General features: G+C 39.3%; 1 protein-coding gene across 4 annotated transcripts in view; it reads left to right on the top strand.

The window, feature by feature from the left end:
• Positions 1–21,276, top strand: part of PRKG1 (protein kinase cGMP-dependent 1) — a 392,537-nt gene that overhangs the window by 314,350 nt on the left and 56,911 nt on the right. For all 4 annotated transcript variants that reach the window (XM_042862969.1, XM_042862970.1, XM_042862973.1 and 1 more), the window contains exons 8-9: positions 5,081–5,146; positions 14,040–14,114. In XM_042862969.1, the coding sequence (XP_042718903.1) occupies positions 5,081–5,146; positions 14,040–14,114 (141 nt within the window). The remainder of the gene's footprint in view (positions 1–5,080; positions 5,147–14,039; positions 14,115–21,276) is intronic.

Consider the following 21,276-nt stretch of genomic DNA (forward strand, 5'->3'; position numbering starts at 1 on the left):
GCAAGAGGAGATCCCCATCAGCTTTCAGACCCCTGGCATCACACAGCTCGCTTACGGGCTGGGGTTGGGGACTGCGGGGTATTACTGAGCTTCCCAGGAACTAGCTTGAATTAATTGCAACTGCTGAACCATGTTGTGCAAATTGTATTGCAGAGGATGCAGGATGTAATTGCAGTTTAAGGTGGGTGATGATAACAAAAAGATACCTATGAGCTTTCCATTGCAAGGTAATCAGGCTGTAAAGGAAGGTGTTTTGCATGAACATTGCCTGTCACAATGCCTCTACTATAATTAGTACTATTTTTAGCTATATTTATCTGCATTATTGCTCTTGATATGGGCAAAGGTGTCTTGATAATGTAACACTCATTAATTCAGCAGCTTCGCTATGTCAGATTACAGTGCCTGTAACAGCAGATGTGTTTTCTATAATTTCTTCTGCCTGTAGAAATGTTCATAAATCAAATTAATTTTTCTCATTTTTATGTGGCACTTAGATATAGAGTAGTGAAATGGCTTGTTCAGGGCTGTGGTGGGAAATTTTTGCCAGGGCTCAACTTTTCTATAGAGGCCACTGGGTTTATAGCCTGCCACTGGGCTCTTGGCTGTAATAATATAACATTTTGTTGTTGTTGTTTCTTTTTTCTTCCTCTAAAAATGCCAGTGACAACCCATTCTTCTTTGACACAATGACTAAAGGACCAAACCCTAAGGGGAGGTGGCTCAGCACGTGGCCCTTGGTGGTGGCCTTGCCAAAACCACTGCCAAATCAGAAAGGGCTCTGGTAGAAAGCTCATGTCCTATGAGACTTCTGGAAATGAGACTTCAGATTGTTTAAATTAGCTAGAAATTGATCTTAAAGAGGGTTTTTGAAGAAAAGATTGGAAGAAAAAATGAGACCTTTCCTGGTCTAATTTTGCTGCAGGGAAGCTGCTTGCAGATCCCCAGTTTGCTGATATTCGAATTCCTTGGTGCATTTTCCCACTTCCCAGCGCTGCACACTTGATCTCGTTACAGCATTTTTAATAAGCTTGATTTAAGGTTTTTAGGACAAGACATGATTGGAGTGAGAGGAAAAAAGTGTTATGGGAAAAATTGGTTAACAACTTGAATTTCAGAGTAAGCAGCTCATAAACCAGCATCTCTATCTCCTCTTACTACTTTGTTGGGTATTTTCTGATTGCATCCTCACTTTCACATTGGAGGTAAAAACTACCTTCACTGGGTATTCTAAGAACTACCTAAATTTGGTGATCTTCTGAGAAGCAAGTCCTAGCTCTGTCCTTTAAGGAGTGGGTTTTGCCTACCTAAAGACTTCAACACATCTCTTCTGTATTTTAACTTGCCATCAATTTTGCCAGGCAAAATGCTACCCAGGGGAAAGCAAAAGAGGCTCAGCTCCAAATTTGACATTTCCTGAGTCTGTATGCTCACACCTCCTAAAAAAGCCTCAAAAAAGGACTCAGCTCGCACCTTTCGGTCCATGTTTTGGAAATATTAATAGTGATTCCATTGGTTGGAGGAATAAGTTTCAAGCCAATATGATAACATTTGCTGAATGGAATCATCTAAACTGTGGTTTCTGTTCATATGAAGGATTGTGTTGATGTTATCAAGGGGCAGTGTGTGGCAGGATGTGAGGGCTGGAACAGGGCTCGGATTCAGAAAGCCAAAAGATGGCAACCATCTCCAAGATCTTAAAATCTAAGTTACATTTTTACAGTCAAAGTAGATAGAATTACAACAGGGGCTGCCATGGGACCTTCTCTCAGATCCAGGCTGCCTGTGTTCTCCTGTTTTCCAACACAGCTATATAAATACGGTGTATCACTAGGTTTGTATCAGAAGCCTTTCCTGGGAACTGTCAACAAAACCACAGCTCTTAAATTAACCTGCTGAAAGCTTATCAGGGTGAAAATGGTTGAAATTTCCTGAGATCTTTGCAGCAACAAATTGTAACTAGGAAATATTTATGTATGTTTTCTGCTAAATAATGCACTGTTACAATTTCATAAGGCTGGAGGGAGAATGCCAGTGATCTTCGGGAATGAAGATACCAAATTGTTATGTAACTAGATAGTGCCACTGCGAACAGCCACGAGACATGCTGCGTTGCAAGAGGTGCTGCATTACCCTGATTCTCCCATGGGGTTACATGTGGCAGTTAAAGCAGCGTGGTGACTGGTATCCTACTGTGCCCGCTCCAAATTCCACTGCTTGCATTTCCCCCCAAGCAGCAGTGACCTTTCGCCAAGTAAAGAGGTTTGAGGCTGGAGGGGCTGTGAAATACCGGAGCGCGCCTGGAGGAAAAAACAGGAGAACTAGCTGGAAGCCAGCAGGCATTTCCTGGGAGGAGATGGTGAAGGCAAGCATCAGCCATGGGTTATTCGGACAGTGAGAGCGACTGCTCTGACAAAGAGCGCTATTTCTCTGGGAGCAGTGATGAGTACTCGTGTGATGAAGCCGAGAAAGTATCCGAGTCAGTGCTCGCAAGCAGAGCTTTCCAATGCTTGCTTGTTGCATATAATGCCGTGTAATTCACATAACTATTTATTGCACTTAATGCCCTGTGCCACAGCTTTTGTAACATGACCTTTAAAATGTGTACTGACCATTTGTTTTGCTGCAAGGTAGTTGAGGTTAATGTGTAGGTGAGTTGCATGTCTCTGGATGTATTTGCAATCTTTAAAGGTACAGCAAGATCAGGCAGTGTTTAAAACTCATTCTTGTATTTCGCAGCTGGTGTGTGTAAAAGATTTATATGTAGAGCTGAAAATGCATTGGCCTTTTTCTTCTGGTTTATCCTCCTGTTTCTGGAAACATGGTTAGATTTGTAATTCTGCATGGTGGGAAAACCCCCATAATAGCAAGAGCTTGCCAAGTTTATATAACCACTTAAAATCAATTTAGAATGGGGGAACAAGGCTGCTCAGCAACACAGGAGATCCTGAGACCTGGTACTTTTGTGACCCATCTCCACCTTGTGACAACGATTTTCCCTGGAGCAGGTGATAGGAAGGCATTGGCACTGTGGTGGTGGAACGCAGCCATGCTACCAGTGGTGACAGACCACCAAAACTCAATGTTGGCTGTCAGTCCTTTTGCTGAGCTGACCTTGCTGCCAATGGCACCTCTGCCTTCCTCCCTGCTCCCACAGAAGGAGCAAAATGCCATTTTCTGCAGGAAGAATGTCCCTGTTGGAGGCACAGGGAGGTTTTGTAGCACAGAAGGAGGACCTCAGAGCATCCCTTTTGGATTAATGCTTTCTCCCCGCGTTTGCAATTTCATTATTCCCCTTGAAAAGTGCTGGAATGGGGGGTTTTAGGGCTGTTGGGTGTGCAAACCATGTCCCAGCAGCTCACCCTTAAGCATGCAGTGCTTCAGGGTATTCAGAGGTGCTTATTTCTTGACTTAATATTTTGTGTATGAAGCACTATATAATTCATAAAAAAAAAAGAAAACATTTTTTCCCCTAACTTATCAGTTATTTCTGCTTGTGCAAAACATAAGGAAGCCTTAGAACTGCATGACTTTCTGCATTATAAAAGCCTTTACATCTCTGTTTGTGAAGTAAAGTGTCCTTTGGAGAAGAGCCTTCATTCCACACTAATTTCATGCTGATTAAACACACAAATCAGGTACAATGCAGTGGAAACCATAACAGTTATTTGTGTATTTTAATCTTTAATGTTGAAGTTTATTTAAACGCTTGAACTGAAGCTGTAAACACCTGTGTTTTACTTCTCTGCAATCTGAGAATACGTAACGCTAAATGCTTTGTGATAGAAAGGCATCCAGGATAGCAGAACATCTACGTGAAGTTTTAGTGGGAATTAATGCACAACCAAAAGCATTGCATCCTCATTTAATAATGCATTAATATCTGAGCAGAAGTTGGCTACAGCAACTTAGTAGAATATTAAATATTATAATTTCTTATCCTCTATATATTTACCAAAGTTTTAGAAGTTAATATAAGTATTTTTATAATGCTGTTGGTCTACTTTCTTTAATTTGTTTTAAGTGATAATTTTGTTTATTGGCATGGATAAATTAGCACTAACACATTTACTTTTATTGAAAGTGATCTCAAAGAATGCTTTGGATTGAGCATTAACATTTATTTCAATTTTATTTCTGCTTGCTCTGCTTTAAAGGTAGCTTAAAGATAGTTAAATTGAAGATAGCTTGAAAGCAATGAAAGTAAATGTAATTAACAATTAAAGGCAGAGTACCTGTTCCTGTATGGGTGTACATGCACCACTCTCCTTTTCACCACACTGCTGCTTTAATACTTTCAGTCTTTGAAGAAGAGATCTGCTCTTCCCAATGGCATTTCTAAATCTCATTTTCTACTTCAGTGGAAATAAGCAGTGGTTTTCCAGTCTAAATGAATTAGATGTGTTTAGAAGAGGTGGACCTATTTTGCCTGTAATCCCTTTATATTTAATAGGTGAAAAGATTTTGAGTGGATTTGAGTTAAAGCAGTGACTCTGACTCCTGCATTCTGGTTTGCCAGCGCAGAAAATGCAGTGGCATTCAAAACATGATAAATAGGTCTGATTAAAATTGATTTGTAGGTTGGGCTGGCCAAGGCCAAATTGTGTGGCAGGAAAAGGGAAAACACTGAATATCTAATAATAAAGATACATTGTGCCTCTGGTGTCCTTCCTAACTGCCTCCTTAACCTTTCAACTGTGAGATATTGCCCTCTGAACCATGGCCTGGGGAGAAAAAATGAAGGGTTTGGGGGAGGAGGACATAGGTAGAAGTTCATCAACACATCTATGCAAATAGCTAATATTTCTATAGCTGTTTCCATATACAGAAAGATAGAAGACCTTGCCAAACAAAAGGGTGTGGGCCAGTACGTTGCTAGATGCCCTATTTACAAGGGGACCCTACATCTGGTTTTCTGCTCGTGCATGTTTTTTTGCTCTCACATGCTTGACTCCTGTACAGGTGAAGAACATCTTTCCAAGGAAAATGTTGTGAAAACCTCAGTTTTATTCTTGAAGTGTTTAGAATGAAGTACGTCCAGAAGTATAAAGTTTGCTTAAGAAATATATTTTTCTTTCAGGGAGGATGTCAGAACTGCAAATGTCATTGCGGCTGAAGCAGTAACTTGTCTGGTCATAGACAGAGAGTAAGTACATAAACTTCCTGTCTTGTGGTGGGGTGCATCTCCAGTTCACACTTCTTATAGGTTTTAACTGCAGCCTTTGATCATTTTCTGTAAAGTCATTTAATTTTGAAAAATATATTCACAGTACATTACATGTCCTTGATAAAGTAGAGAGAACATTCCTCTAGATGAGTAAGTCGAAGTTCAGTGATGACAAATACAGAAAATTAAGAAGTACAGAATGACAAAATGGAAATAAATAGGAAGAGAGTGGAAACAGATCCAAGCATTATGGCGGTATGCAGATTGAGGTAGCATCAGCAAAATATCATGAACCAAAGAAATCTTCTGACAAATGCTAGAAAAACATGTTGTTATTCTTTACCATGTAGGGTTGGAGAGCCCTTGTCTGTAGGATCTAGCCCTGCTTAAAGCTCTGCAACTCCAAGAGGATAGATCAGAAGAGCAAAATAACATTTTACCTATTATAGATGGAAAACATTGAGGAATTGGGCATTTTTTCATCTAGGCAAGAATTGCCTGCACTTCAGGAAAACAGTGCTGCAAAGTTGACTGCTGAGACTGGTGAAAAAATAGCATTACCTTGAAAATCCACTGTGACTCTTGGGGTGGTTTTCCGATGATGAGGGCAGTGATGAAGCACTGGAATACACCATCGCACAGAGAAATCTTCCACCTTCACAGTGGAAAGTGTTAGTTGTGATTTTTATTGCTGCATAGGGAAGACTGGTTTTGTAATGGACAATGCCACAAAAAAATACCAGCTCAGAGTTCAGCAGTGATTTAAAAAAAAAAAAACAAAACCAACAAATCTATTGTTAGGCATTAATAGAATTTTTTTTTTTTTTCGTAAGTAAATCTATGGTTTGTCTGTGCTTCACACACTGTGTTGTTCTTGTTCCCTCCAAAATGAAAAGTTAAACCAAGAAGTTGTTTGGAGATGGGTAGAAAAAATGATTGATGGAGAAAATGGCTTCTGTTGGAAAAATAAGCAAGTAGGTTGAAACTCTGTTCTGGGAAAGCGGTGATGAAATGAATTTCTCACTGCCTCCCCAAGCGTGAGAACCCAGAGGTAAGTGCAGGAAGGAAGTGAGAGCCAAAAGGAGATGGCTCTTCACACGGGGTGGCTCATGGAGCTCCTCCCTATAGGAAAATGAGAAGCTTACAAGTGTTCAAAAGGAAAAGAAATCCACTGGATTTATTAAATATGCAGGAACTCTACTGCTGACTCTAGAGAGTCTCTGAGAGGCGTAAGAGTATTGAGACAAATACAAATGCTGGGTCTATGCTTGAAGTCTTGAAGACAGAAGGAGTTGACGTAAGATGAAGTCAAAGGGCAGCTGCTGAGTTACAAGTGACTTCTGAGGCATTCTTGTAGTGTGATAAGATTAATAGGAGATACATTTCATGTTCTCTGGTAGGCATGAGCTAAATGCACCCAATCCTTTCTAATGCAGGAGTTTTATATTCAATTATTGCTTATCGTTTATCCCAAACCTTTGTTGTAATGTTCTGAAATAACAGAAAAAGGATGAGTACTTGAAAAATCTTAGATCTCCTAATCTGCTAGTTCACTTATTGTCAATTTTTTAAAAAAGCCAAGCAATTAAATTATGGTTTAGCTGTTGAAAACAAATGGTGAACTTCAGGACTGTCAGCTGAGTGGCATTCTTCCACATATACAGGCAAGGTAGCCTGGCAGATAAAATACATATTATCCCTTGTTATTCTGTGGGCAATAAGATGAATCAGCAGAATTAGATATTGTAGCAAACATTAATTCAGAGAAATATAAAGTAAAGAGTTATTTCTACATTTTTTCTGAATTCCTCTATGGGGGTCATTTTTCTTTTCCACCATAAGCATTTTAGAAATGAATTAAAAAAATAAGTAATTCCAGATTTAATCCTTCCTGAGTATTTTACAGACCTCGTCTGATATCCCCTTTATTTTGTATACAATGACCTTGAAATAGTAAGGAAGTACAAGTTAAATTTAACTGATGAAGCTGTAGTTCATCTACACCAGGAATTCTAGTAATGCTCAGCAATTAGTAGCAGAGTAACACTATTTATAAGAATACTATTTATAGATCAAGAAATGTAATGCTATTTATATCACTATTTATAGTTCAAGGAACTCTGTTCTCTGTCTTGACTAGTTCTGACTTTCTTGTCATAGCTCTTCCCTTCCACTATTGTATCATGGTTTGCAGATAACCATAGAAGCTAAGTTTAATATGGAGAAAATGTAGTAAGACTTACGTAAATTTGGAAAATTGTGCAGGCACTGTTCTGCTAATGAGGGAAATAGCATTTTTGTATATCCAGATATACTGAATATTAAGGCATTTGGTTTGTTGTGGTGGTCAGCATAAAGGTTTGCACTGAGTTATATGCAAAGTAGCAGCGGAATCTGGGAGTCAGCTTTACTGATTATGGTTAGAAGTTCTGCACAGAACGAGGAGAGGTGCTTGTCACTACAGTCTTTTAGTATTTTCTATTACAAGACAAGCTCTTTGCTTAATCAAATGTAACTACTGAAGCAGCACTCTCATGCTCTATATATCAAGCTAAAATGATGCTCAAGGAACATTGGGACACTGCTCTCAGACATAGGATTTGGGTTTGTATGGTCCTATGTGGTCATCAGGTTGCACTCAATGATCCTTATGGACTCTTCCATCTCATGTTATTCTGTGATTCTATGTGCTTATAAAGTAATAAGGAAGAGAGCGTAACAGCATGACAGTTAATAGCAAAAAGGGGAAATATATATGGAGTATACTCAGGGAATAGAAATTATTGAAGGTGAGAGAATGTAATTGTTGAGCTGAAAGCTGTATATGAACAATGTATCTCATGGTATGGTTTCTGAAAGAGGAAAAATAGGAATGTGATTATGGAGTTTGGGTTGGTTTTGGAACTGTGGAGAAGAAGATGTGTGAGGGACTGAAGAGTTACAGGTACCAGTCAGACATCAGAAGTCTCTGTACAGACCACAATTCTTCAAAAGTTGCAGGCAGTTAGAGCAGCTGGGAAAGAAAGGAGGAAACCTGGCTCCAGCTAAGAGCTGGAAGCAGTGAAGAAATCCAGTCTGTGGCTGTAAAAGAAGGAAGATTTTGCAACCATTATGGGAATTCTGCAAAACCAGGAATTGTATATGGAGCCAGAGAAGGCAACTGGAATCCTCGTAAGCAGAGAGAATCTTCATCTTGTCCTGAAAACAGAAAGGCATGCTGTGTTTCAGGAGTAAAGGTGCTGCATTTGCACAGAGATAACAGAAATGTGGTAGAGGAGCAATGAACCATGGAGTTTGTTTCCTAGGGTTCCAAAAGGCTGCAACCTATTAAAGAGGTGTCCAGCATAGATACCTGGTGTGGGTCAAAAGCGCTGTGGACAGAGTAACAGGACAGTGGTGAACAGACACCTGGATGTGTTTGGAAACGGGTACGTTAAGGTATAATTAGGATAGATGTGAAAAAAAATTTTGGCTATGGAGATGTCTGGACTTACATCAGTATTAAATGACTATAAATTTCCAGAGAAAAGGAAAAATAATTGCTGGTAATAGTGGAATGTTGTTGATCAGGCTTAAAGAGAAAGTCTAAATAGTAGTTAGAGAGATTGTGGGAGAGAAAAGGGACTCTGAGATCAGGTAACAAGAGCACCTTTTATTCTTTCCATGTTCTTAGTAACTTTCTCAGAAACTTTCATCATAGAAAGGTGACATATTTAGGAAATGATTTATAGGGAATTAAAGTATAATCTACGTGTTTGTTTGGGGGGAATGACTGTAGAAGATTCGCTAGTTGGTTTGAGATTGATATTCTGCCAGTATTTAGAAAGTGCACAGAAAACAAAAGGAGCTTCAGATGCGGAATCTCTAGACAGGATGGCAGCGCTGTAGGCAGGACCTGCCCTGTAGTGGCTGCACTGGGAACACCATTGATTTTGTTCACCCAAGAAACCTGGCAGTCCATTAGCATAGAATAATATAAAGGTTTGGGTTAAAGATCATGAAGTTACAAACCTCTGCCATTGGCGGATTCCACTATGGTGTTAATCACAGAATCACAGAATGGCCAGGGTTGGAAAAGACCTCAAGGATCATGAATCTCCAACTCCCCTGCCACATGCAGGGCCACCAACCTCCCCATTTAATACCAGACCAGGCTGCCCAGGGCCCCCATCCAATCTGGCCTTGAACACCTCCAGGGATGGAAGGGGCATCCACAGCCTCTCTGGGCAGCTGTTCCAGCACCTCACCACTCTCATTCTAAAGAACTTCCCCTTGACATCCAACCTAAATCTTCCTTTCCTCAACTTCAAACCATTTCCCCTTGTCCTGCAGTTATCTACCTTTTCAAAGACTTGGTTTCCCTCCTGTTTGTAGGCTCCCTTTAGGTACTGAAGAGTTAAGAGTTAAGAGTTTACTTCTTGCCATATAAAAAAAAAAATAGCGTATTTGTACCAGTTCATGTGTATTTTAAAAAACAAGCTTTGTAAAAGTTAAGAAAGATTTCCACAGAATTTCAGAATATATTCCAGGTTTCAGCATGTCTGTGCACACTGTCCTGGAGGAAGAGGTTCCATTAACCCAACAGGGCAAACAGATGCCAGTGGTGGCAAAGCTGACCGTAAGAGGCTAACAGCTTTGTAAGGAATTTGGACAGGCTATCTGTCTGGAGCAGCAAAGGTGCTCTTCTTGCCATCACTGAAGCTGTGGGAATTGGGAAATCAGCTTGAAAACGTCAGCAAAATCCACGTGTTGTTCATGGCAATTGTCAGACTACTCAGCGCAGTTTCTGACTATTTGTGATTTGTGGAACCATTATGTGCATGAAGAACTAGAAAGCTTTTTGCACAAGTAGTATTTCCTGCTGATGGAAGATATGATCTCAGTAAACATATTAATATTTTATAACAGTTTTCTTTGTCAGATCTCATTTACTCTTTTTTTTCTTTTCTTTAAGAATCCATAGGTTTTTCTTGTATTCCTGACCTGCTAAGGCCCTATGTGAAACAAAGCAGAAGCTGGTGGTTACAAGTTAACTATTGTGGTACTGCAGTCATTTATCTTGTAGGAAGAAAGTAATGGTGGGAAGTGGACAGCATGGTTGACTTCAAAGTATTTCAAACTTGGCCTTGAAGTGACTTGTCTTTAGTGATTTTTTGGGCTCTGTGAATGTGTTATTAAGTTTGTTGTAGAAGTAGAATGGACCGGTTGGGGAAAAGTTGGCAATTTGAATATGATAGAATGTGAGAGACGCTTTAAAGCTTTGCAAAAGGCATCTGATAAAAACCATGTCGTGGGACAGCCTTGAGCATCTGTTTTGTAACTCAATTTGAATAAACACGTACAGACACTTCACTTGTGACTGCTTTGCATGGAGTTAAAGCAGGAAGAAAACTTGCAAAACACGTTTGTAAAGTTTTGATCATTATTGACACCCTAGGAGAGCAGTTTGTGCAGCTTTTTAAACTTTTTTTTTTACATCTACATACTGAATTTAGAATAGCGTTCTTCTTAACTGTAAGAATATTTGCACTGAAGGTGATGATTCAGATTAATCTTTTATTCATATGTGATTTTTTTTTTCCTCCGTATAACTTATTTAGGTTGATAACAATATTTTCCTGGAGCACCGAGGTTTCCAAGGTGTAAATGTTGTGGGTGCTGGGAGTACAAAATTACCCAATGCAAATGATGAGCTGAAACTCAGGGCACAGCTGCTCCTGACAGAGGCTGGCAGTGCTGCAGAACTGTCTGGTATTTGCAGATATTGAGTGCTAAATGATCTTTTTCTGCTTACTATCTTCTTCAGTTGTATGTGCTCATTTAGGGGCAGATATTTTTAAGGAAACCTTTTAAATATTTTGGGTATTTTCAGTTTGGATTTTACAGTATTGTCTTTATTTGTAAGCCTTCTTTTGGTTTGTGAGGGGATCGCTCTAAGGTGCTGAGAAAGGTTACTGTGTCAAATCTCTCGGCAAAGGAAATCAGAGAAGAAAAAAAAAAGGTATTATCCTAGCATGACTGACCTTACACAAGCTAAGCTGAACGCTTTCGTTGGAGATATTCATTTCTGATGCTTTACTATTTTTCCCAGTTGGGGTGAGATTTATCCATGGAGAAAATTGGTTATGAGGAGAGAATGGAAAAAAAAAAATGAAAAGAGAAGGCTGTGCAGAGAAAAACTGAGCAGTTCTCTGATGAAAGTCTTGGGGATGTTACAACCAAGATGACAGACAATAAGAGAGTGACTCCAGCGGGCTTTAGAATCCCTCCCAATCCAAAATCTGGTTCAGGACAATCAAATAAAAACTGGAGGGTATACAGATTATAACAACTGACTGTTGTTACTCCTTCCTGTGACTTCTTTTTTGCCTATGTAGTCTATCACTAGACAAAAATCTGTTCACATTGCCAAAAAAAAAAAAAAAAAAAAGGAATGTCTAACCCCACCACATTTTCTTAACCACATGAAAGCAACCCCAAGCCTTGCTATTTTAAATTGCATTTGAAGCCTTAGGTCATGCCTTGTAGCATGCCAGGAGGATTACAGTGTTGCTCAGTTGCCTAAATAGCAGTTTGTGAAGCATTAACATCTATGTCTTGCTTTACTTTCACTGCTGCCTTGCAAGGGCTTGGCTTCATCCATTGACTCATATTCATCTCTAGACAAACAGACCTTGCTGTGTCAAACCCTGGAGATGAATTTTTCGTGTTTTCACTGCTGAGTAAGGGATTTTGCATTGAAAAGATCCTCTGGTTAATAACACATCCAAATAGCAAAGCATACAAGCTGCTTAACTTTTGCCTTGCTAGAAGATCCTAACACAATGGAAGAGCAAAGGGATCCTTTCCCTCTCCTTTTCGTTAATGAGCTCTTTTAGCTTTCCCTGTGCTGCATAAACGATTCCCTGGACTGCATAATTAATATTGCAACTTAAGCAAGGTTGCACAATGAGGGAATTTGTGTGGGTACAGGATATTTTCAGAACGGTGTTGACTATAATTACACAAAAGGCCACGGTGGGAAGCCCTGTTACAGCATGTAACTCTAGATGCAAACAGTATAAATAGATCTCCCAGCTGTGATCTGTTGTCTTTTGTTTATTACAATAATGGCTAAAATGCAGCTTTTTCCAGCTGCCATTTGTAAAGCAAGAGCAGATAATAATTAAGCCTTACTTCATTCTTCTGGAAATTGTATCCTCTGCTCATAGTGCACACACCATACTACTTCTCCTAAGGTCAGACATCTCCTGATGCAGCAAGACATTTAAGCTCCCACTTAAGAACTTGCAGCATGTTTGAGATTATTCAGCAAAGCATGATCCAAACAGCTTCACCACCCTTAAAGGCAAAGGGGATGCGATGTCACAGGATGTAGTGTTTTCTACAGATACATTCTATTAAAGCCAAATGCATCCGCTGGATGAAAATATTTTATCATCATATTTTCACTAACAGCTGAGATTCACGGCTATCCTTATCCTAAAATGTCATGCATTCTGAAACCAAATCTTTAGAGGAAAAAAATACAAACAAACTGAAAACTATTACCTTCATCTGTGTTCATCACTGATGAAAAGCATTAGTTCTCTTTTGTCCTGAAATTCTTTAATAAGACAGGACAATGTGAAGTATTTTCTTCTTTCTTCTGTGTGTGTAAATATGGCCCTAGATGTTGTTTTTCTGTTTTTTTTTTTTCAACTTTTAAGTTACTTTTAAAAAACTTTTTGATTAAAAAGCGATTCTGTTCTTCTGTTTATACCTCAGGAGGGTCAGGACCATGTAGAAAAGAACTGCGGGGTCCTCCATTTTGAATTTGTGGCCTTAAGGCTGTGATTAGTCACAAGGCATTGTAGCTGGGAGCAGCTCATCCTTCCAAATTAGCTTAGCTCTTTCCTCATTTTGCAAGTTCATTCTTTAAACTAAAGTCACACCACATGCGAGACACACGTGCACTGGCAAATAATGCAAGAGTGTAGAAGGGAAGAATAATTTTCACTCAAATTTTCAGTTACAGATTTTAATTGATTTCAGTTATTATTTAAAACATTCAAATTTGCATTCCTTTTTTAGTTTCTGACACTGTGTAATATCACTTACACAGACACAACAGTCACCATTTTAATTGTTTTTCCTCTGGAGCGATGCTTGTTAGTTGATTGACTGGTCATCGGGTCCATTTGTTTGAGTCACTCATGATATAAAAAGATTTTCTAAGTCTTTTTCCCATATGTTTATGCCTTTTGCACCTCCCCTGGGGCAGCGGATGGTGTTAGGGGACTGCTCAAACTACTGCTAGCTTGTACCAGGAATGGCTCAGGAGTGCTGATTGTATCAGGCACTCCTGTTGTTTCATCCTCTCTCACTCAATGTTTAGCCTAATTAAAGCCAAATCTTGTTAAGCAATCCAGCTTATGATTATTTGCTTATCTTTCTGCCTTGCTTTCTTTTTCTTCTCTGCTTTTTTTGTTGGTTTTTTTTTTTTCCCCCTCTTTTTATTTTTCCCTTCTGTTTTTTGGTTGCTGCTTCTCTTACACTGAGAAGGCTTAGGTATTGAAGTAAAGATTATCTCTCACTTCAAAAACAGGGATTTCTTGGGTTTCTGGTTGGAGAGCAGGGTACAATAGTGGCACTTCAACTTCATGGGACTTATCAGCCAAATTGACAATGCCAGATTTACTGTGAAACTTGTTAGGGATTGGGTTCAGTCTCTAAAAAAGCTGGATAAAAAAGTTTGGACATTCATGGTTATTATCCAGGGTCATCAAGGGGCACCCCCTGGTTGCTGCTGAAGAGCAACATTGGCTTGTATGGCTCCCTCCAGATGGACATCGTTCTCTTACCAAAAATGCACATTTATTTCTTTTCACAGCTCCTTCAAACATCTGATTGGTGGCCTAGATGACGTTTCCAATAAAGCCTATGAAGATGCAGAAGCAAAAGCAAAGTAAGTGCCAGCTTGTTGTGTTCAGCATAGAATCTTCACCTAATTTTTATTTTTCTAATGGTTTTCTTGATACTGAATATCATAATTCCAAAAAACCTTCATTTTCTCAACATAGCAGTGTAAAACAGCTCAAACAAGCAGTGAATGAAGTGTTTATTCTTACTTTTATTCTGGATGAGTCTCATTGTATCTCCCTGGTGCTCTCTGTGAGTATGGAAGGGCCAAGCGTCCCCAGGCAGGTGCCCAGCTGGGTGGTCCCAAAGTCACTATGATGTGTGAGTCCAAAGAAGCCTCACACCTTAAAGAAAAATCACAAAGTTGTTCTTCTGAAAGTAAGTATTTCTGGGAAATTACAGATCTTGAAAACAGCAAGTAATGAGGGAAATTGCTGTTTTATATGAGTTTTCTTTAGAGAGCTGCAGTCTTTCTGAAACATTTTCATAGTGTCAAAACCTCTTCCGAGACAAAAAATGGTAAGTCAAGTTTGTCATTTTTGAGTGAATGCTATAGTTATTTTGACATGAAGCAATATATTTGTCTGAATTCCTAGCTATAAATACTCATTTGTTTCAGGAGTGAGCTGCAGTGTGTTGTGATTTTAATATATTCCCCCAAAAAAACACTCATAAGTCGTTCTTGATGTACAGTTGGTTTTTAAATGAAAGATTTGTGTATGTCTACAGTTGATTCTATATCAATAATAAAGCTTTTAGAGAAGAACATATTACAGTTCAAGTGATGGTGAGTATAAACCAGTAAGATTCAAAAGCCAGAGTTGTTCAAGACTTAACTGACGTTGCTATGTAAAAAATGATTGTGCTGTTTTTTTTCTTCTTCTAACCACGTTAAAGAAGGGGTTGGGTGAAGGGGTTGGGTGTTTTCTCCAAATCAAATACTGAGAATGAGCATCTTTCAATCAGTGGTTGAAATTTAAGACTGCTCTGAAGACTTCTCAGTAAAGCAAAGAGGCTTGAAATAGAGTATTGCAAAGGTATTCACACTTCTACAGAGAGAAGAGGAGACAACCTAAACAATTATTTAACTAAAAATAACTGTTTGATTGTTTGCTTCAGAAAGCAAATATACATCCCAAGAAACTTAGTTTCTTGGACAAAACTTACTAATTTTGCAAAGTACTTGGAAATTAAGTTTTTTTTTTCTTTTATTATCATATTTGATTGATACTTGAAATACATTTTTAATTGTGTTTTTTGTTTGTTGTGGGGTACTAGAAGGCACCTGATGGTTTCATTATTCACCTGCCTCTAATCAGACTTTTAAGGTTTCTTTTTCAAAAGCTGAAGTTCCCCAAAATCCTTCTCTTAATTAAAAAAGGGAGGAGGCTATCAGCCTCTTCTGCCGTCCCAGAAGACAGATAACTGGGGCACAGAACATGAATTCAGACGGACAGCATGTTGTCACAGTGGATAAATAGCTATCATGTGTTATAGACAAATGTGATGTGCATTACTATACATACAATCTGATAGTACCAGCTACAAACTTGAAAATAATGTTACTGATTTGAAAATTAACCTAAGTGATTTACAGAGAGATTGTCTTAAGTACTCCAAGGTAGTATGGCTAGGTTGCAGTTGGACTTGATGATCTTGAAGGTCTCTTCCAACCTGAGCAGTACTATGATTCTAAGCACTTTTATTTTTTTCAGATTTTGTTCTTAGTGTTACTCTTCGGGATATTGTGATTTCCTTCTGAAAAAAAAGGTGGAAAGCATTGATAATGAAATTGGGGATTTTTTTATTTTATTAATATGATGATGATTTTACCACAGACACGTTAATGAATCACACCAGAATCCGTTGGCACTAAGCAAAATTTACAAATAGAACTTGCCATTTCCCATTTCATCATCTGTATTCTCACATTCTCAATTCTGAGCTGCATTTTTAATACGGTATCATGTAGTCTTATTTTCACAGTGTTTGTGTATGCAGGTTGTAATGGAGAGTTTTTCATGCTGGATTTGTGACTTTTAGGGAAAGCTTTCAGGATCTGCTGCACACTTTATAGCTTACCTTTAGGAGGACTAATTTTGGGCCTATTTTGGATAAATTCATCATAGAATCATAGAATCAGCAAGGTTGGAAAAGACCCACAAGATCATCCAGTCCAACCATCCACCCATCACCAGTAGTTCACCAAAAATTCATTTTATTAATCAACATTTTGTTCTTTTACATTCATTTTGTTAATCAACAGTTTTGAGCTTTTACATCCTTTATCCCTATCCTTTTCTTCTAATGCCAACTATTTTGTCCAAATGAAAGAAAAAAGCAGAGGGTTGCTGATGGTAGAGGAGTTGTTTCCTCAAAGGAGGAATTGATTAATTTTGTCAGCAACTGTTCCTGCCATCTTAGAAGTTAGAGGCCAATGCTTGAATTGTGTCACTCAATACTGTAGGGGATGGTGACGTTATTAACTATCACATATTGACTTTTTGTCTTAGGAGAAGCAGAAGGGATCAGTGCTGTCTGCCTTGAAAAACATTACAAAAGAAATGCTTTTCCAAAATAATATGGCAGTTTTTAGTCCAATACCACATTTGCATTTGCTTGGCCCTTGAAAGCGTGTACATGCCTACAAAATGATTAATAGAATAGGAAATAATAGCAAAGTTACTCCAAGACTGGTGTGAAATACACTGCAAAGTTTTATCCCTCATGTTATTGTTTCTATATCTCACAAGATAAAACTCCTCTGGGGGAAGAGTCTACTTGGCAGAAATTTTAACCTGGATTACTTTTCAAGCTGTTGTTAATTAGCTTTAGCTAATTGTCCTTCAAGAGCTTATCTTCTCTGAGAAGTTTGCAAAATGAAAGAAAACAGCACATAAAGCACATTCAGGTACTCAAATAAATAAATAAATAAATAAATAAATTCCTGTTTTTGAATTCTTGTAGCTAGAATCTCATTTTCAGTGTTCACATGGCCAGTGACAGAAGGCATTTGGATGGAGAGAAGTTTTTTGTGTATCCTTATTCACCATGTATCAGGTAGATCCTCACAAAGGTCAGACGTTCAGCAAGCATAAACACACAGAGTAAATGCAAAGGACATCATTCTAAGACTTCATTACAGCGTCAAACCCTGCTTTTGGTTGATGTGGTGGTCACATTCAGAACTGATGTGTAAACAGTGTAACATTTCATCTATTTCTGCCACTTAAGAAATACAAAGCACGTTTTCAAAAAATCCACAGAGTAGCAGCAAATATATTTTCTTATAAATCTGTCGGAATCAAGATGGTTGTTAAATTCCTATTAATTTGTAGATGCCTGATCTACAAAAGCACAAATGTAGACTACATCCAATAAAGGGTTTGTGTTCTTAAAGTAGGACTTAGGCCTTGGGCAAGGTGTTCTTTGCAAAAATGAGTACTAAATTGGTAGCACTGTATTTTATTTTATATCTGTTTTAGAAGATGGCAAGAATTTTGCAGGGCAGAGTTATGGTCTCAGTGTGGGACATGTCTGAGAGGTTGCTGGCAGAAGTTACAGGGTCAGAGGAGCTTTCCATGCATGCAGAAATCCTCCAGTTCCAAATGGGCAGAACAGCTTCTTGTTGAGTTCATCTCTTTCCAATCTGATGTTTTCTCAGCCACCCCTGAGATGTGGCTGGTGTGCTCCTCGATCCACAGAAAACATGGTAGCTGTCAAAGCGAACAGCAGACGTACTGCTGAAAGCAGCACCATTCAGTTTCTCATGTGCTCAAGCTGAGTTATCTTCAGTGTTGTATTATGAGTTGCCTTAAATTCATGTGACTATAGAAATTCTAGCTTAATGTATCTTCTGATATATCTTCTTAGTTTTATATTTTAGAAGGACTTTTTCCTTCTTTTATTTTGTTTTTTTTTGTTTGTTTGTTTTTGTTTTGTTGGGGTTTTTTTTTTTTTGCTATCTTGGGTGTGTTAGTTCCCCTTATATCCATTCTCTGTGGTCAGTTTCTTTATTCATAAAATCAGTGATTGATGTTTGAGTTGGAAGGGACCTTTGAAGACCATCTGGTCCAACTGCCCTGCAATGAACAGGGACACCTTCAGCTAGATCAGGTTGCTCAGAACCCTGTCCAGCCTAACCTTCAGTGTCTTCAAGGGTGGGGCACAACTTTGATTTAATCACTAGAGTTAATATTCTGCTTACAATGTATTCAAAGAAGTTAATAAATTCATCAACTAATAAATATTAGAGTTACACTCCTGCTGGTGTCAAGGTGAAGGCAAGAGGCAAGCTTTTAACTTGGTTCATGTTCTGAGAAGGCAGGAGTTTCAGAAGAGGACCACACACTGTATGCGGAGCTTCATTGCTTTTTGAGGCAGGACAGAGATACCTGAGCAAGCAGACCCGTCTAAGCGTAGATTCATTCCAAATGGAGTCACTAGTGCAACTCAGAAATCCAAGAAGAAACTGGTGGTTTCTACTGTAGTTATTGGTGCTGTGTGAGGTGAGAATTCAGCAAATGCTGCTCTGACCAGCAAACAAATCCTTTCTGCTGAGTCTTCCTCATCCAGAAAATTCCTGAGGTTAATCCCTGCACCCTCCTTTATGCACTAACATGGCCATCAGATGAAGTCAGGCTTGATCCCACTTGTCCTTGACACAGCTGAGGCAAGGGAGAGGCCCCTGCCATGAAAGCAATGGGGACAACTGCAAGGCGCCCCTCACCAGCACACCAGGAATATTGGCAACTGCCTGGGCATTGCTCTGCCAAGCAGAGCATGTATGCCTTGATGGCCAGGTTCCCCACGCTCCTCCCATCACAGCCAGAATTGTCTGCTGATGTTGATCTCCTGTGGCAGCGGGGCTTGAAATTAATACCCTATTGAAATCCAGACACTGGTGCCTTCATGATATTGCTCCAGGCTCTCTGCAGACATGGGCTATTTTGATTGCACTTTTTGCTTTCTTTCATTTTAGTTCCATGACAACCCTGAGGGTAAACATTTGATACTCACAGCCAAATTCGTCGTCTTTTTATGAGACTTGAAGGAACAGGGACCTTTGTGTAGATATACAGAGGCCTTTTCTTTTCCTAGCAGCTCTGGCCCTAGATGCCATCATCTTTACTTGTTCTGTTTTCTAAAAACAGCTCCATCCAAACCTTATATTTTATTTGGGCACTCATCCCTTCTGTCCTTTTTAGCCTTTGTATTTCATTACATTTTTTATACCAATGCATCTCAACCATTTATTGACTTAGTTTCAGTGCAGAGCGTTATTAATATTCTTTAATGTTGTATGCATACTTTCTAGGCACTTTTCCCCTTCCATCCCAGCTTTAAAGGTAAATCTGACATTATTCTAATGAGAAAGATACAGGTACCTCTTTACGCTTCCAATTAGATAAGGTGGCATGATGCCCCATCTTCCAAAATGGTGATATGTAGGATACATTTAGCACTAGCATTGTCTGCCATGCCAATTTAGGAAGACTTTTTGGCTCAGTGAGTACCTGTGTGCTTGGCTGGTGCAACCTGCTGGTGCCTCTTGCATGGCCTGGTAGCTGATGCACAGGTGCCATCTACTGTTCAGGACTTCCAACATGTTAGAGGGAGAAAGCATTTTCAGGTATTCGGTGTCCTTCAGTGGTGCATCTTGGAGAGCTACTGCTAGCTCTGTATATGTTTCTTACCTATGCAGCCTTTGTCTATTTATTTATTTATTTATTTATTTGTTGCTTTATGAGTTTTCCTCTGGGAGCTATTTTTGTAGTTGAAATTGTCTATGGGATTTGCATGCTCATTGCACTAGGTCTGTATGAGGAATAGCACAGATTGGTAAGAACGGATTTACAGAGAAAAAAGAAGTGTTGGTGGCAAGCACAGACTGTGCATTTCAGTGGAGCTTTACTTTGGAGTACTTCAAAGTCTGCTTCCTCCATACTTGTTGTTCAACAGTGCTCGGGGCAGTGCAGCATATCTTCCAGGCTGGCATCACCTGAAGGGAGCCTAGTTCTCTTCTTAGTGTGGAAGGGAGCTGAGGAATTGCTTCAGAAGTGTGCTTCTCATCTGGGCTGAGAGATGCTTCAATGCACCTTGCAGCTAAGACTATTCAGTGATTACCTCATTGCAGTGTTTGCCTGCAGGTGAGGCAGCTCTCTGGTGACACGTGTTGGTGTCCCTGTAGCACAGACGTCAGCTCTTCTGTGCTTTGCAGTATCAGGGTGTGAGCTGTGGGCAATGCCTGCATGCATGCTGTGAGGCTGGAGTTGGCCCTAATGGTGCTCAGCTCCAAAAATGTGCTGTGGCAGGACACAACTTATCTGCCTGCCACCTCCTGTTCTGGTAAGTTGGGAAAGTTTTGCATGCAGGTGCTGGGTCTGCAAGCACTGCTGCACGTGGTGGTTTGGTCAGTATAGCCAATGCATGGATTTTGTGTGAATGATAAAAGGATTCTTTTGATTTCTTTATGTTTTAGAAAGATGAGCCAAGAAGGATTTTAACCCCTGACAAAAGTGAGACTTTTCAGTTAGAAGTTCCAAAATGGAAGCTACTGTTTAAAGAGAATGACTCAGAAAAGGCTTGACTTTCTGTTGATCCACAGCTTTGGAAAACTTTGCTGAAATAATCCATTGCCCTCCAGCATCAGTGAAGTGTTGTGTGATTAGATTATTGTTCTGCAAGAGAAAATACTTTCTGGCTTCCAGCATTCCAGAAGTTGGATGGAGCGAGGGCTGCAATAATTGGCTCCGTCTCCCTCTGTGTCAGTTGTTTTCTACATTAGTGACCATATGGGAACTAGCTTTTGCCTTGGCTGGGTGCAGTGGGGGGAAAAAAAGGCTATGGTTATTCAGAAAGGGAGGAAAGAATCACTCATAACTTGCCATCATTTCTTTTAGGCTCTATAAACAATTCAAATAACTCTTGCTATTTTGAGAAAAGGGAAACAAAAAAAAGAAACCACTGAGAATGTGACTTTGCCTTTACATAGCAGTGTTTGGCCTCTGGTGTTTGGGACCTTTCTTCTTGCTGGAGAATTTTATACATGGCAGAGTTTGGCGTTAAATAATTTGTAATTGAATCCATTGACAGTTTGCATCCATGTCTACCTATCAGTTCTTCCCAATTACCACAGCAAATAGTTATCTGGTTAGAAAATAAGTTCTCAGAAATTAAGATCATCCTGAGCGATATCCCTACATGCA

This window comes from Lagopus leucura, unplaced genomic scaffold (assembly GCF_019238085.1).
Source record: "Lagopus leucura isolate 7727_CA_CO unplaced genomic scaffold, USGS_WTPT01 Super-Scaffold_739, whole genome shotgun sequence".
In the NCBI taxonomy this organism is placed as follows: Eukaryota; Metazoa; Chordata; class Aves; order Galliformes; family Phasianidae; genus Lagopus; species Lagopus leucura.